This window comes from Neoarius graeffei, chromosome 4 (genome assembly GCF_027579695.1).
Source record: "Neoarius graeffei isolate fNeoGra1 chromosome 4, fNeoGra1.pri, whole genome shotgun sequence".
Classification (NCBI taxonomy): domain Eukaryota; kingdom Metazoa; phylum Chordata; class Actinopteri; order Siluriformes; family Ariidae; genus Neoarius; species Neoarius graeffei.
This window is the reverse complement of record NC_083572.1, coordinates 69,200,047-69,216,268: the sequence shown is the minus strand read 5'-3', so window position 1 is coordinate 69,216,268 and position 16,222 is coordinate 69,200,047. Positions and strand designations below refer to the sequence as shown.

Below are 16,222 nucleotides of genomic sequence, written 5' to 3'. Positions count from 1 at the left end.
TCAGAAAGGTAATTTAAACAATGTTCAGCACAGAAGCTCCTAACAGTGCTTAATGAAAAGGATTCAGTTTCATCACAATCATGCGACATAATTTCTGATATATTTGTTTTGTGTGTAGGAAAATCCTTTTCCCTCCATGTCTACAATCATTTCAGAGTGTAGTTAGAAAAACTGCACTCAAAGGTACCTAAAAATGAGTCATAGGCATACTGGCGAGTCTAGGGCTATGATTTATTCCCCTATCAGCATCAACCTCAGTTTTCAGAAATGCTGAATTTTTTTTTTCAGTTTTAATTCATTTGTGACTTTTCATTTACAATGTTTTTTTTTTTAATTTACAAAAAAAAAACCACAAGTCTTTTAATTTGTTAAATCTACTATTTCTAACAATAAAAATAAAAAAGACTTTGATTTTTGAAAAAAAATAAAAATCTTCTTTCAAGATTTTGAAACAACGATCAATTAACAGTTCTTGTTTTATTTTAAATTTTTGTGACAGACACGAAAATAGAATGAACAACAGGTACACACGTCTCGGTTAGAGTCATTTTTAGCAGATACTTTAATTGGAAATGAGCATTATTTTTTTGAGGACAGATGTGCCTAATGTGCTGTACTTTTCTATAATTATTCTGCATGCTTTAAACCCCAAAATTTCAATTCAGTCATATCACAGCATCATATTCTGTACTTTAATATTTGAATTTATTTGAAATAAAATGCCAACAAACTAACAGAACACAAAGCCTCAGTGTATACATACATACATACATACATACATACATACATACATGGATATAAAAGTCTATACACACCTGTTAAAATTACAGGTATCTGTGATGTAAAAAAATGAAACCAAGATAAATCATGCCAGATCTTTTTCCACCTTTAATGTGATATAGATACCAACAAACTTCACATGAAAATCCAATATTACATTACAGGCATTTAGCAGATGCTCTTATCCAGAGCAACGTACAACAGGGCCCTGTATACCCACAGCAGTGGGCAGCCTGGGGAGCAATTGGGGTTAGGTGCCTTGCTCAAGGGCACTTCAACCATTACTGCTGGTCCAGGGAATCAAACCAGCGACCTTTTGGTCTCAAAGCTGCTTCGCTAACCTTTAAGCCATGGCTTCTCTGATAGAGTCATTTTAGGAAAAAGAAAAAAACCTACAATAAACTGGTTGCACAAGTATGTACACCCTTTTATAATAGTGCATGTAACTGTGCTCAGAATTCACCAGTCACATTCAAACTCAACATTCAAAAGGAATTATCATCCACTTGTCACCAGTGAAGTGATTCTGTTTAACTCCAAATAAAGAGCAGCTGTTCCTGTAGGAATTTCTTTCTATAAAACATGTACAGGCTCTCATTGTGGAGAGGTGCCAATAAACAGAAGGGTATAAAATAATTTCCAAAACATTAGATGTACCGTGAAACATCATGAAGGTCATCAACAAGCCCACTTCAATTTTGTCAAAACATACAATCATTCCAAACTGTGTGGTAAAAATTTGTTATGGTCTGATGAGACCAAGGTAGAACTTTTTGGGTATAATTCTAAAATGTATGTTTGGCACAAAACCAAAACAGCTTATCACCCAAAGGACACCACACTTATGGTGAAGCATGGTTGCGGCAGCATCGTACGATGGAGATGCTTCTCTTCACCTGGGACTGGGCTAATCTATTTTAGCACGAAAGCTACAGGCCTCTATTAGACAGCTGAAGATGAAGAAAAATGTCATCTTCGAGCAGCAAGACCTAAAGCACAAATCTATGTCAGCAAAGAAATGGTTTCAGAACAAAAATGTCAGTGGTTTTTTTTTGGCCCAGTCAGAGCCCAGAACTACAACTAAAAGCTGCTTTAACAAAGTTATTTTTCTTTCTTTTTCCTAAAATGTTTCTGTGTGTTCTCCAAATGAATTTTGTTGGTTGTTGTGTCACTTTAAAGATGGGAAAACGATCTGACATGACTTATCTTGGTTTCATTTATTCGATCATACAATAAAAGTCGGCAATTTTAACAGGGGTGTATAGACTTTTTATATCCACTGTATTTTATATTTTTATATCAGTTGCTTCTATTAACTAACTACTTCTATACAAGTGAAGACATACCACCGGTACGCATCGTTTATAAGCAGTATAATAATGTGTGCATTTTTTTAAATCTCTGTTCTCAGGATTCAGGTCAGCCCATTCCTCTTGTGGTGGAAAGCTGCATTCGATACATCAATCTATACGGTAAGCAGTCCAGATTTAGGTTAACTCTAACTCGCTGTAAGTGAGCACTCGTTTTTATTATAAACACACCATCGATGGAGAGTGCTATACACACTAAACAGCAGGGTGGAGGATATGTAGATTTAGCACAGATGCTAATTTGAATACTCATCTGTGCAGATGCATCTGCTGAAAGATTTGTGACTGTTGAAGCTTTGTAGGGAGACAGTTTTCCCAGTGTACCATCTGTTGACGAGTGCGTGAGGTCAAGTCAGTGAAATATGACTTTTCCACTACTGGTATTTGCAGTGAAAGTGGATTCAGTGATCCTGATGGATAAAGATACAGGAAGCCATTTTTTGTTGATATGAGTCACTGTGTATAGTTACTGATGATTTTTGTTTCTGAAGTATAATATTTCTTAGAAAGGGTTTTGTTCACAAGCAATAAAAAAATGCATCAATATTATATTTTGATTTATGTTATGGTAATTAAAATATTTTTGAGATGATTGTACTGAAATTATGACTGCACAGGAATTTTCAATAGCACCACCAAGATTCATTGCCACATCTAATTTCTGATGGCGCTTAAGCTGAATTTTTATTTGTTAGTAATCTGTCTTTTGGGTAATAAAATGGCATGCAGGATGAAGTAAATTAGATGATAATATGGTCTGAACATGTGGCAGCAGGAATGCTGGACAGCTGTCCGATTTATTGTGTGTCTGCTAACTCCCAGTTGCCAAATAACCTCAACCAAGCTCTCTATCTGCGTGTTATGGAGATGTAGAGCTGTTACTTCACCCAAGACAACATGTCCAGACACTTTCACACATAACAACCTGAGCAGACCACCACAGTCTCCCTGTTTCATTCCAAACTCCTTTGTGACGTAGGCTTATGATTCAGATAACCATCCTCATTTAATTTCCTTTATCAGATTACATCGTCGGTCCATGCTGCACCGTTGGTCCACCTGAAACATCATGTCTGCGCTGGCCTAGTGGCATTTCATATCTAATGTAATCTCAGAAACTGATCAGAGTAGTTTTCATAGAAACCACATGTCCCTCAAAAGCATTTGGGGCACCTGCCTCATGGAGCAGAAAGACACTTTACAGCCATATTGCATTTTCCTGCTTTGTGTTGTGTATTTTCAGATGGATAGTGACATGCCTTGACTCTTTCTGGTGTCATACAGCACCAGTCAAAATTTAGCCCCCCCCCCTTCTAATTCAGTGGTTTATTTTTATTCAAGAAAAGACACTTTATGTCTTAAAGTAATGATGGATGTTGTTTCTCTTTACTTAGTTGAGCGGTTCTTGACATAATATGGATTACTACAGATGTCGAATAGGGCTATTTACTGTATTTTTATTATTTATTATTTACTGTTTGGTGTCAAACGCATTAATAAGGCAAGAAATTACACTAATTAACTTTTAACGAGGCGCCTGTTAATTGAAAAGCATTCCAGGTGACTACCTCATGAAGCTGGTTAAGATAATGCTAATAGCGTACAAAGCATCATCAAGGTAAACCCTGGCTACTTTGAAGAATCTAAAATATGAAACTTTTTTGTTTTTTAACACTTTTTTGTTCACCACATAATTCTATATATGTTCCATATATTATTTCATAGTTTTGATGACTTCAGTATTGTCCTACAATGTAGAAAAAAAAATAGTCAAAATACAGAAAAATCTGTAAATGAGTAGGGGTGTCCAAACTTTTGACTGGCACTGTATTTTCGTGTTCTTTTTCAGGTCTGCAACAGCAAGGCATATTCCGAGTTCCTGGATCTCAGGTGGAAGTCAACGACATTAAAAATTCATTTGAGAGAGGTGGGTGTGCATGGGAGGACGCGTAATTGTATTTGAATTGCTTTTCTTTCTTTAACTCATTAGCGTATGTCAGAAAAGATTATTTTCGTCTCAAAGAAGCAACATATTGTATTGTTTGATGCAAGGCTCTTGAATTGATACAGTACCTCTGTGAAGCAAGCAATACATTTAAACATAATAGGAATACATTCAGAATAAAGTAGGCTATTTATCATAAAATGCTGCTTATATTATGAGGTATAATCAAACTTAATCAAGCACACATTCCCTCTGAAAATGTAGCTTCCTCTTTATCTCAAGTTAAGAGAGACTACAGAGGTTAAAAAAACAAGCTTCTCGTAAACATGCTGTTTTTCACAAGCTAATATCCCACATACTTGTATACTAGCATATTAGTTTGATAAAAACAGCAAAGGCTCTGTTCACCCCAGTCTTTACGGTCTGATGTAAGGGAGCCCTTCCTGGTAAATTATAGCACTGACGGCCAGCGAATGGCAGAGCAGGATGTTATAGTACGCCGAATCTACCAAATAAGACTACAGTAGGTTCTGAGTAATCCAACAAAAATGAGTTCATCCTATCACTGGGAGATTGCAAGTTCAAATCCATTGCTTGTATAAGATGCTGCATTGAAAATGTAATATATGGGTACAGATTTGCTAATGGAACCACAAAGTGGGATAGTAAAACTGAAGTTTGAACTTTCATGTAGGAAGATATAAATGTTGCTGCTAGTTGGCCAAGGCGGTGTAGCGGTTAGCACTGTCGCCTCACAGCAAGAAGGTTCTGGGTTCGAGCCTAGCAGCCGATGAGGGCCTTTCTGTGCGGAGTTTGCATGTTCTCCCCGTGTCTGCGTGGGTTTCCTCCGGGTGCTCCGGTTTCCCCCACAGTCCAAAGACATGCAGGTTAGGTTAACTGGTGACTCTAAATTGACCGTAGGTGTGAATGTGAGTGTGAATGGTTGTTTGTCTCTATGTATCAGCCCTGCGATGACCTGGCAACTTGTCCAGGGTGTACCCTACCTCTCACCCATAGCCAGCTGGAATAGGCTCCATCTTGCCCGCAACCCTGCACAGGATAAGCAGTTACGGATAATGGATGGATGGATGGATAGATGGATGCTAGTTGGCTAAGACCATCCCTCAACAAGATATATAAGTTTGGTATCCTAATAATGCACAGAAATAAAATGGCAGGCTTAGTAAAAGTGATCTCATCATCTCATCTCATCATCTCTAGCCGCTTTATCCTTCTACAGGGTCGCAGGCAAGCTGGAGCCTATCCCAGCTGACTACGGGCGAAAGGCGGGGTACACCCTTGACAAGTCGCCAGGTCATCACAGGGCTGACACATAGACACAGACAACCATTCACACTCACATTCACACCTACGCTCAATTTAGAGTCACCAGTTAACCTAACCTGCATGTCTTTGGACTGTGGGGGAAACCGGAGCACCCGGAGGAAACCCACGCGGACACGGGGAGAACATGCAAACTCCACACAGAAAGGCCCTCGCCGGCCCCGGGGCTCAGTAAAAGTGATGTCACCTAAAAAAATTTTTTAAGCTTTATTTTAAAAAAATCTTTCTCTCAACTTTTTAAAGGTTTCTAACACCTTTACCACCAGGTAAAATTGTCAACAGTTACTGTTTCACTCGATTGACCTTTATCAGAGTAAGAGTGACACTTTTGTTGGAAAAAATTAATTGAACTGTTTAAGCCTGCATCATTGCGTTATTATAATTATTACGATTTGATGTGAGAGGCCGCTTTGAGTACGTGTTTAATGTCGTGACTGTGACGATGCGAATCGGGACTGAACCGTGTCACATCACTCCGAAAGCTCACACAGCACATTTTTTTACACTCATAGAAATGGCAGTGAAATGCGCACAGCGTTTTATAAGTGCAATGAGTCTCAGGGTTTAGTGGGTTGTTTTTGTTTTTTGTTTTTTTTAAACATTGGAGGCACATGTTCCAGACAGTGTGGTGTGATTTTAAAGGCAACTGCATCAAACACGGCCGTTAATCAAGCACTTTCATCATTAATTTCAACATTGACAAACAAGGATTTTGCATAAACTGAGTTCCAAGTATAAGAATAATTATCAATCTAGATAAAAAATAATAATTAAAAAAAACACTAATTAATTATGTACAGTGGTGCTTGAAAGTTTGTGAACCCTTTAGAATTTTCTATATTTCTGCATAAATATGACCTAAAACATCATCAGATTTTCACGCAAGTCCTAAAAGTAGATAAAGAGAGCCCAGTTAAACAAATGAGACAAAAATATTATACTTGGTCATTTATTTATTGAGGAAAATGATCCAATATTACATATCTGTGAGTGGCAAAAGTATGTGAACCTCTAGGATTAGCAGTTAATTTGAAGGTGAAATTAGAGTCAGGTGTTTTCAATCAATGGGATGACAATCAGGTGTGAGTGGGCACCCTGTTTTATTTAAAGAACAGGGCTCTATCAAAGTCTGATCTTCACAACACATGTTTGTGGAAGTGTATCATGGCACAAACAAAGGAGATTTCTGAGGAGCTCAGAAAAAGCGTTGTTGATGCTCATCAGGCTGGAAAAGGTTACAAAACCATCTCTAAAGAGTTTGGACTCCACCAATCCACAGTCAGACAGATTGTGTACAAATGGAGGCAATTCAAGACCATTGTTACCCTCCCCAGGAGTGGTTGACCAACAAAGATCACTCCAAGAGCAAGGCGTGTAATAGTCGGTGAGGTCACAAAGGACCCAAGGGTAACTTCTAAGCAACTGAAGGCCTCTCTCACATTGGCTAATGTTAATGTTCATGAGTCCACCATCAGGAGAACACTGAACAACAACAGTGTGCATGGCAGGGTTGCAAGGAGAAAGCCACTGCTCTCCAAAAAGAATATTGCTGCTTATCTGCAGTTTGCTAAAGATCACGTGGACAAGCCAGAAGGCTATTGGAAAAATGTTTTGTGGATGGATGAGACCAAAATAGAACTTTTTGGTTTAAATGAGAAGTGTTATGTTTGGAGAAAGGAAAACACTGCATTCCAGCATAAGAGCCTTATCCCATCTGTGAAACATGGTGGTGGTGGTATTATGGTTTGGGCCTGTTTTGCTGCATCTGGGCCAGGACGGCTTGCCATCATTGATGGAACATTGAATTCTCAATTATACCAGCAAATTCTAAAGGAAAATGTCAGGACATCTGTCCATGAACTGAATCTCAAGAGAAGGTGGGTTATGCAGCAAGACAATGACCCTAAGCACACAAGTTGTTCTACCAAAGAATGGTTGAAGAAGAATAAAGTTAATGTTTTGGAATGGCCAAGTCAAAGTCCTGACCTTAATCCAATCGAAATGTTGTGGAAGGACCTGAAGCGAGCAGTTCATGTGAGGAAACCCACCAACATCCCAGTGTTGAAGCTGTTCTGTACGGAGGAATGGGCTAAAATTCCTCCAAGCCGGTGTGCAGGACTGATCAACAGTTACCGAAAACGTTTAGTTGCAGTTATTGCTGCACAACGGGGTCACACCAGATACTGAAAGCAAGGGTTCACATACTTTTGCCACGCACAGATATGTAATATTGGATCATTTTCCTCAATAAATAAATGACCAAGTATAATGTTTTTGTCTCATTTGTTTAACTGGGTTCTCTTTATCTACTTTTAGGACTTGTGTGAAAATCTGATGATGTTTTAGGTCATATTTATGCAGAAATATAGAAAATTCTGAAGGGTTCACAAACTTTCAAGCACCACTGTAAGTAGGGTCATTGCCTTCAGCTCTGGACGACAAATAGAGAGTTGTATCAAATATCACTTTTAATATTTTATCACATATTTAAATTATATTTATAAGTTCACAGTGATGATTGCTTTATTGACTTAAGAACTAAAACAGAAACAATTAATATTAACTCCACGGGGAATCCCTTTGAATGCTGATTTTTAGGTCGTAGTTGAACGTAGTTAAATGAAATACACAATTCGCTGTCATTTGTCATTCTAATTTTACTATTTAAAGCACTTGTGACAAAAAATAAAGTTGTGGTTATTGGCAATAAGTTACAAAAAAAAAGATTCACAGCAGTAGTTTGTTATCGGATGAAGGGAAAGTATTTGATAGCTTTTCAAAATTGGACTTCCATGGTTGTCTTGTTTTAACAGCCATTATTGTTCCATTAGCGAATCCTTACTACTTTGTATTTGAACTTTGTGTATCATTACACCCCTACAAAGAAAACATTTATAAACCGTCTTAATTTTCTTTCCTGTTATTATCCAGCTCAATAGATTTTCAGTCATGGCTCTGTTTTAATCTTTAACCACATACAGTATTTTAGACACATAGTCCTTGTGGTGTATTATTTATTTATTTATTTATTCCCGTTCATGTTTGTTAATGGATAAACAACAAGAAATTGCGGTTGAGCAACTTGTGCACTGGTGTAATCTCATGAATTATGAAAACACCGAGTATTTCCTTGATTAGGTGAAGACCCGCTTATCGACGATCAGAGTGATCATGACATAAACTCAGTGGCAGGGGTTCTGAAGCTGTACTTCAGAGGCTTGGAGAACCCACTCTTCCCTAAGGAGCGCTTCCTGGATTTCATCTCCACCATTAGTGAGTTCTCCTGTGTGCTGCACGCCTGATTGTGTTCAGCGTCGCACTATTTTAACTGAATGATGAAAAGAAATGGGCTGCACCAAATAAATCCTCATGGCTTAGAGTAACATGGTAACATTGGTAAAGTGATTCTGTAAGGCAGATATGATGTCTGAAAATCATTGTGTTTGTTTCAGAGCTGGAGTCATCTGCTGAAAGAGTCCATCACCTTCAGCAGATCATAGTCACTCTTCCACGTACCATCATCATCGTCATGAGATACCTGTTTGCGTTCCTCAATCAGTGAGTCTGAGGTTTTCAGTTTCTTGCTATAACTGTAATTTCAGTAGGAGTATGCGTGTGTGATTAGTTTTGGGATCGCATTGTCGTATGTACAGGACCCGGCTGCATAGTAAATCAGCAGGTGTGTGAATAACTGCAGTCAAACACACAGGCAATCATTATATTCAGAGTTATTGTACAGCCCCGACTGTTTATTTCCGATTCATTGCCACGTCTGGCTGTCTGCAGTACTTTAGAAATTATTTATGCCAGCGAAAAGCCATTGCTCTCTTCTGTACTATACCTGTCTTGTTTTATTATACTATTATTAATGCTTCTTTTGCACCCTTTCCCCTCCAGAACAAAAAATTCAATTTCACATTCTGAATTTTTATCCAGACAGCTTCTTTATTTATGTACTTTTTCACTTTGTTTGGCCTCCAGCACTTTCAGCTCCTTATACACTTAAGTCTTCATTGTCAGTAATTTTGAGTTGCAACGGTGGCTAAATGCAATCTAATGTAGCTGTGGGATTGAGCTGAGTGAATCTAATTGGTGGTACACACCTTGGATGCCAGAAAATGGACACATTGATGTCATTATGTCTTGTTTCAACAGTCCATTGTGATTCTTTCAGTCATGTCTTGCACATAACAGTGTTCCTGTAACCCCAAAGTGTGAGCTTGTGATTTCTGCACAGTGGTGCAATAAATCCAGACAAAATTATCACCTGGAAATTGAGGCTAAGTGTGTGCTATTAACTTGTCTGTCAGAGGAAATGTAGTAGCACAAGCGGTGTAATAAGAACATGAAAGCCAGTGTAGGAAGGACAGCTTTGTAAATCATATACATCTGTGCAGGTCAGAAGGAATACTGGATAAAATAGTGAAAATAGGGCTAGTGATTAAAAGGCAGCTGAGGTGTTTTTCAACCTAGTGTCTGTCCATCATATCTGTAGCACATGTATATGAATTTTAACATGTTTGCTCAAACAAATGAAAAACTCAACTTACTCAAAACTCACTTCATTGTTGAATTCTGTCAGTTTTGAGTCACAAGAATTATACTCAAACAATATAAGATGCTTGAATGCCTCTAAAATGAGAAATACGTACATGGAGAAATCCCTCTGGTCACAATGCTGGTGTCCATGTGACAGAAACTGAAACGTTTCCATGTTTACTTTGAGCAGTGATGCATATCTTGGTAAGTTATAACTGCAAACTCTTCCACATGAAACGCTAGTCCCATCTTATACAGAACTAGAGCTTGATTACAAATGAATTCAGGAAAGCGTTCTAGTGTACAAAAATTCACTTTCAACTTTGATTGACTGACTCAACAACTGCCCTTATATTTGACTTACATGTGAGTACACAGGTTCTCTAATATTTACTCAGTACAGAAAAGTGTATGGCGGCACGGTGGTGTAGTGGTTAGCGCTGTCGCCTCACAGCAAGAAGGTCCGGGTTTGAGCCCTGTGGCCGGCGAGGGCCTTTCTGTGTGGAGTTTGCATGTTCTCCCCGTGTCCGCGTGGGTTTCCTCCGGGTGCTCCGGTTTCCCCCACAGTCCAAAGACATGCAGGTTAGGTTAACTGGTGACTCTAAATTGACCGTAGGTGTGAATGTGAGTGTGAATGGTTGTCTGTGTCTATGTGTCAGCCCTGTGATGACCTGGCGACTTGTCCAGGGTGTACCCCGCCTTTCGCCTGTAGTCAGCTGGGATAGGCTCCAGCTTGCCTGCAACCCTGTTGAACAGGATAAAGCGGCTAGAGATAATGAGATGAGATGAGAAAAGTGTATTGATGTTTTTGTCCATGGTAATCGGACATACAGAACAAGTCAGAAGTTTGGACACACCTTCTAAATCAGTGGTATTTCTTTATTTTTATTCATTAAAAGACACTTCATGTCTTAAAGCAGGGGTTCCCAAACTTTTCCATGCCAAGGCCCCCCAAACAGCATTAGCTTCTGGCCAGGGACCCCCTTTGCAAACCCACAGACAATGCTACAAAATATGTAAAGAAACATCAACTTTTAGAATGTTTTCTCTTACTTTTATTCAATAGTCAATAATTGTTACATTTGTTTAGCATAAGAATATTATTAACTAACATGTTTTCAACACAAATATTTTCGCACTGAACAATAAACTGTATAACCTCCTGTAGTACCTGTTTCAACTCGTTATCCATCCTTTTTGCGACCAGTGCCTCGCGATGGAGCATGCAGTGTGTGGCCACTACATGCCGGGCCTTCTGCTTAATGAGAGCGGTCACTCCACTGATCTTCCCGGTCATTGCCGCGGCTCCGTCTGAACACAACGGGTCCAGTCCAATCCGTTAGACTCGATGTAATCATCCAAAACTTGAAAAATGTCTTTCCCAGTAGTTCTTCTTTCAAGTGCTTTACAAAATAGTATTTCCTCCACAAATCTTTCCTGTGAAATAAATCTGATGTACACAAGCAGTTGGGCCTTATTGGATAAATCTGTGCTATCATCCAGCTGAAGTGCGAAGTATTCGCTGGCTCTCACCTGCTCCAACAGCTGAGCAGATACGTCTTGAGCCATGTCACCAATCCGTCGGCTCACGGTGTTATCAGAGAGTGGGAGAGCATCGATTTTTTTGGCAGCATCCTCACCAAGCAATTCTCGGACAATGTCTTTGGTGGCTGGTAAAATCAAATCTTCTCCAATTGAGTGAGGTTTTTTAGCATGAGCAATGTGGTATGAGGGTAAAAATGATGCCTTCAGGGCCTGCTCGGGGACAGTAGCTTGCTGGGTGAATGCAGCAGATTGCCTGACCAAATGCTCTTCTTTGCATCTGAAGAAATCTACTGTTTTTTCGGCATCTGTCGGATGTTTTTGTACCAAGTGACGCTGAAGTTTCGAAGGTTTTAAGCACTCGTTTGACAGGGTCTCCAGACAGAGGACGCATTTCGGGCAATCATGGCCATTTTTCTGTATGGCTGTAAAGCCATACTTAATGTATGCTGCCTCATATTTTCGGATTTTAGTTGGGCAGGACTTCTTAGTTTTTTTCGCAGCAGTGTCCTCCACAGCAGGGCTGTTGGTTTGTTCCTTCGGTCTCTTCAAAAACCTGTCCATTTTGCACTAGCAATACGCTAGCTTGAGGAGCAAAGCAGCTTGATAAATGGAGCAAACCGCAACGTCACAGGCAATCGGAGAGATGAGCATGGCAAACAACGTTTCGATATGATGCATTATTATTAATAATTATATTTTATAATAATGATTAAAAAACTAATTACAATATATTTAATAATTATTATTTTAAAAAAGTATATATTTTTTCGCAATTGTTTTGTTATCGTCCCTCTAACTTTCTGAGGCCCCCTAGCGCCCCCTGGTGGCCCCCACTTTGAAAACCACTGTCTTAAAGTAATGATGGATGTCGTTTCTCTTTACTTAGTTGAGTGGTTCTTGACATAATATGGATTCCTACAGTTGTGGAAGACAAGAAATTGCACTAACTAACTTTTGACGAGGCACCTGTTAATTGAAAAGCATTCCAGGTGACTACCTCATGAAGCTGGTTAAGATAATGCCAATAGAGTGCAAAGAGTCATCAAGGTAAACGCTGGCTACTTTGAAGAATCTAAAATATGAAACATATTTTGTTTATTCGGCGGCACGGTGGTGTAGTGGTTAGCGCTGTTGCCTCACAGTAAGAAGGTCCTGGGTTCGAGCCCTGTGGCCGACGGGGGCCTTTCTGTGTGGAGTTTGCATGTTCTCCCCGTGTCTGCGTAGATTTCCTCCAGGTGCTCCGGTTTCCCCCACAGTCCAAAGACATGCAGGTTAGGCTAATCGGTGGCTCTAAATTGACCGTAGGTGTGAATGTGAGTGTGAATGGTTGTTTGTCTCTGTGTCGGCCCTGCGATAACCTGACGGCTTGTCCAGGGTGTACCCCACCTCTCGCCCATAGTCAGTTAGGATAGGCTCCAGCTTGCCTGCGACCCTGTAGAACAGAATAAGCAGCTACAGATAATGGATGGATGGATTTTTTTTCTTAACACTTTTTTTGTTTACCACATAAATCCATATACATTCATAGTTTTGATGTCTTCAGTATTGTTCTGCAATGTAGAAAATAGTCAAACTACATAAAAATCTATGAATAGGGAGTAAAGTAGGGGTGTCCTAACTTTTGACTGGTACTGTTTGCAGGAGCAGTAGACAGAGATTTGGTTGTGAAAAGTAGGACTATCCCTTTAAATGCCTTCACTTCATTTCTTTGCAAAAGATAAACCAGTTGAATGACAGTATAATGCGAAGATAAGCCAAATGCCACTTTTCACAAGACTGTTCTGTTTAGTACTGGCTGATTCCATTGAGAAGTGTACAATAACATTTAAACATATAGAATTTCTACGGTTGTCGAGTCCCATGCATCAAGTTTTTATTGATCACGTCTGCCTACAATGCTGTATAATTTCCCAGTTAAACTCATGCTTCAAACCTTATACCAAGATTATACCTTACTACTAGTAGAGCTTTCAAAATGCCCTGTACTGTATGACCGGAAACCTATTTATAGCTCTATTTCTCTGCATGTGTCTGTTCTCTCAACTCACCACCACCAGTCTGTCACAGTACAGCGATGAGAACATGATGGATCCCTACAACCTGGCCATCTGCTTCGGCCCCACCCTGATGCCCATCCCGGATGGCCAGGACCCTGTGGCCTGTCAGGCCCACGTCAACGAAGTCATCAAGACCATCATCATCCACAGTGAGGTCATCTTCCCAAGTCACCGGGAACTTGAGGGCCCTGTATATGAGAAGTGCATGACTGGAGGAGAGGAGTACTGGTAAGAACTGAACTTTAAAGGGGCAGGCTCACCCTTCCCAAAATCCAATTCGCTGTTGGGTTTTTTGTTTTGGGTTTTTTTGAAAGCATATGACCACTACCTGCTAGTTCTCTGTGCAGCAAAACCTCCACAAATATACTGTCAGTGATCCCATCTTGAACTTTTTCTTCATCTATGTGTCATGTGGAAGTTTTGAATAAAATATGGCTTATCTTTTTCTTTCCTTTGTAGCCACCCGTGACACGGCTGAAGCTGGTTCTGGCCGAAGCTAGTTCTGAAAGAACTTAAAATATAGACACTTTGACAAAATATCTTCAATTTCACATTACAATTAAAGATCTATGGCTTAGGATGTTGCCGAATTGTTGCGGATTGTTACCGATTGTTTTTGGAATATTGCTAGCATCGAAAATGGTGATGTGTTACTTGGCGCAAAGGATTCTGGGAAGGGTGAGCCGGCCCCTTTAAGCGATTCAGCATGGTTGCTGAGCATGTCTTCGATGAATTCATCATGAAAAATTTGTATCATGGTATTGTCAAAATGTATCATGAATGGACAAATCAGTAGCAGGATCAAGTGTCAGGGATTCGAACAGACACAGGCGCAAATGCGGCTTCAGTTCTTTCATGAACAACAAACAGGAAAACAAATCCAAGACCATATTCAGTAATCGTATCCAAAAAAAAAACAGTCAAAGGTCAGGCAGTCTGCCAGCAGCAATGTCAGACATGATCCAAAACACTAGAAACAAGGGCATAACAAAAGTCAAAAACCAGAATCATTAAACAACTCCGAAATAACAGGCCTGGACACTGGCGCTAAGGATACTGAGTAAATACTTTTCAGTGAATGTGTGTGTGCACAAAGTGCTTCAATAATGTTTCACTGTGATTGTGAACAGGTATGTGTAGTTAGAAGTCCCTTGAACATGAGAGCTGTTGGGATTTGTAGTCTGCGACAGCCATGTTTGTGAGCTGTAGTGGATTCTAGGAGTCTGGAGTGGAGTAGCCATGGGGAAGCCATGGTCTAATGGTTAGAGAAGCAGCTTTGGGACCAAAAGGTTGCTGATTTGATTCCCTGGACCAGCAGGACTGGTTGAAGTGCCCTTGATTAAGGCACCTAACCCCCAACTGCTCTGGGAAGAGTGGTGGTGGTGTACCTTGTGTCTGACTAATCAAAGAAAAAGCTGATGATGTTGTCATCATTGGGTGGTACCCAACTGAAACGAAACAGAGTGAAGTCTGGTGCGGATGTGACACTAAGATATTAGGGGGTTTTTTTATAGTTAAAGTTTTCCTTTGGTATGTATGATTACATCCATCGTGAAATAAACATGAAGCAAAATAAGGCACAGAACGCCCCTGTTCACACAACATGAAACCTTCTTGTCATTAAACATATTGAAAGGACAAAAAGCTGCTAGCCAGATACATTGCATGTGAACTTTAAATAATATATTTTACACTGAAGGAGAGAGAACACTATACCTCATAGCCAAAACTTTGCTGAGGATGCAAATAGGATGTGTTACATCAGAAATATTGTTGACAGAATATTGAGAATGACTACACACAGGTATCCCTTCCACCAGAGTTCATATATACACCCATCAGCCATAACATTTAAAACCACTGACAGGTAAAGTGAATAACATCGATTATCTCATAACAATGGCACCTGTAAAGAGGTGGGATATATTAGGTAGCAAGAGAACAGTCAGTTCTTGAAGTTGATGTGTTGGAAGCAGGAAAAGCGACTTTGACAAGGGCCAAATTATGATGGTGAGATGACGGGGTCTGAGCATCTCCAAAATGGTACATCTTGTGGTATGTTCCCAGTATGCAGTGGTTAGTACCGACCAAAAGTAGTCCAAAGAAGGACAACTGGTAAACCGGCGACAGGGTCATGGGTATCGAAGGCTCACTGATTTGCATGGGGCATAAAGGCTAGCCCATATGGTCCAATCCCACAGAAGAGCTACTGTAACACAAAGTGCTGAAAAAGTTAATGCTGACACCTTTCTGTTTTAGCCAGCGTATGTGACAAGCTGAGAAACTAACGTTGTGGTAAGACGGTGTAGTAAATACTCTCTAATGCAATATGAATGTAATGCTACTTGCAAAGAATTTCACGCAATCTATAAAAGCTGAAAACTTGTCCGAAGGCTCCCCGCTGTCACCTATGCGCACACCGATTCATGTGCGTTAACACATTTAACAAGCTAACGAAACTTTAACTTGTAACTTACAAGACTTTTAGGAGCTTAAGGTATCGAAAATACATTGTTTTAACTGTCATGTAAACAAAAATGTATCGTCAATAATTAATAGGTTTTATGCCACAAAAATAGTTCATAAGCAGCACAGAAATAACTGGCTTTTCATCTTTAATATGCTTTACAGTGTCGTAGCTG

The 16,222-nt window shown here is 39.7% G+C and overlaps 1 protein-coding gene across 1 annotated transcript in view; it reads left to right on the top strand.

The window, feature by feature from the left end:
• Window positions 1–16,222, top strand: part of srgap3 (SLIT-ROBO Rho GTPase activating protein 3) — a 302,285-nt gene that overhangs the window by 252,536 nt on the left and 33,527 nt on the right. The window contains exons 13-17 of the mRNA XM_060919551.1: window positions 2,192–2,252; window positions 4,000–4,077; window positions 8,578–8,712; window positions 8,892–8,997; window positions 13,581–13,808. Coding sequence (XP_060775534.1) covers window positions 2,192–2,252; window positions 4,000–4,077; window positions 8,578–8,712; window positions 8,892–8,997; window positions 13,581–13,808 — 608 coding nt within the window. The remainder of the gene's footprint in view (window positions 1–2,191; window positions 2,253–3,999; window positions 4,078–8,577; window positions 8,713–8,891; window positions 8,998–13,580; window positions 13,809–16,222) is intronic.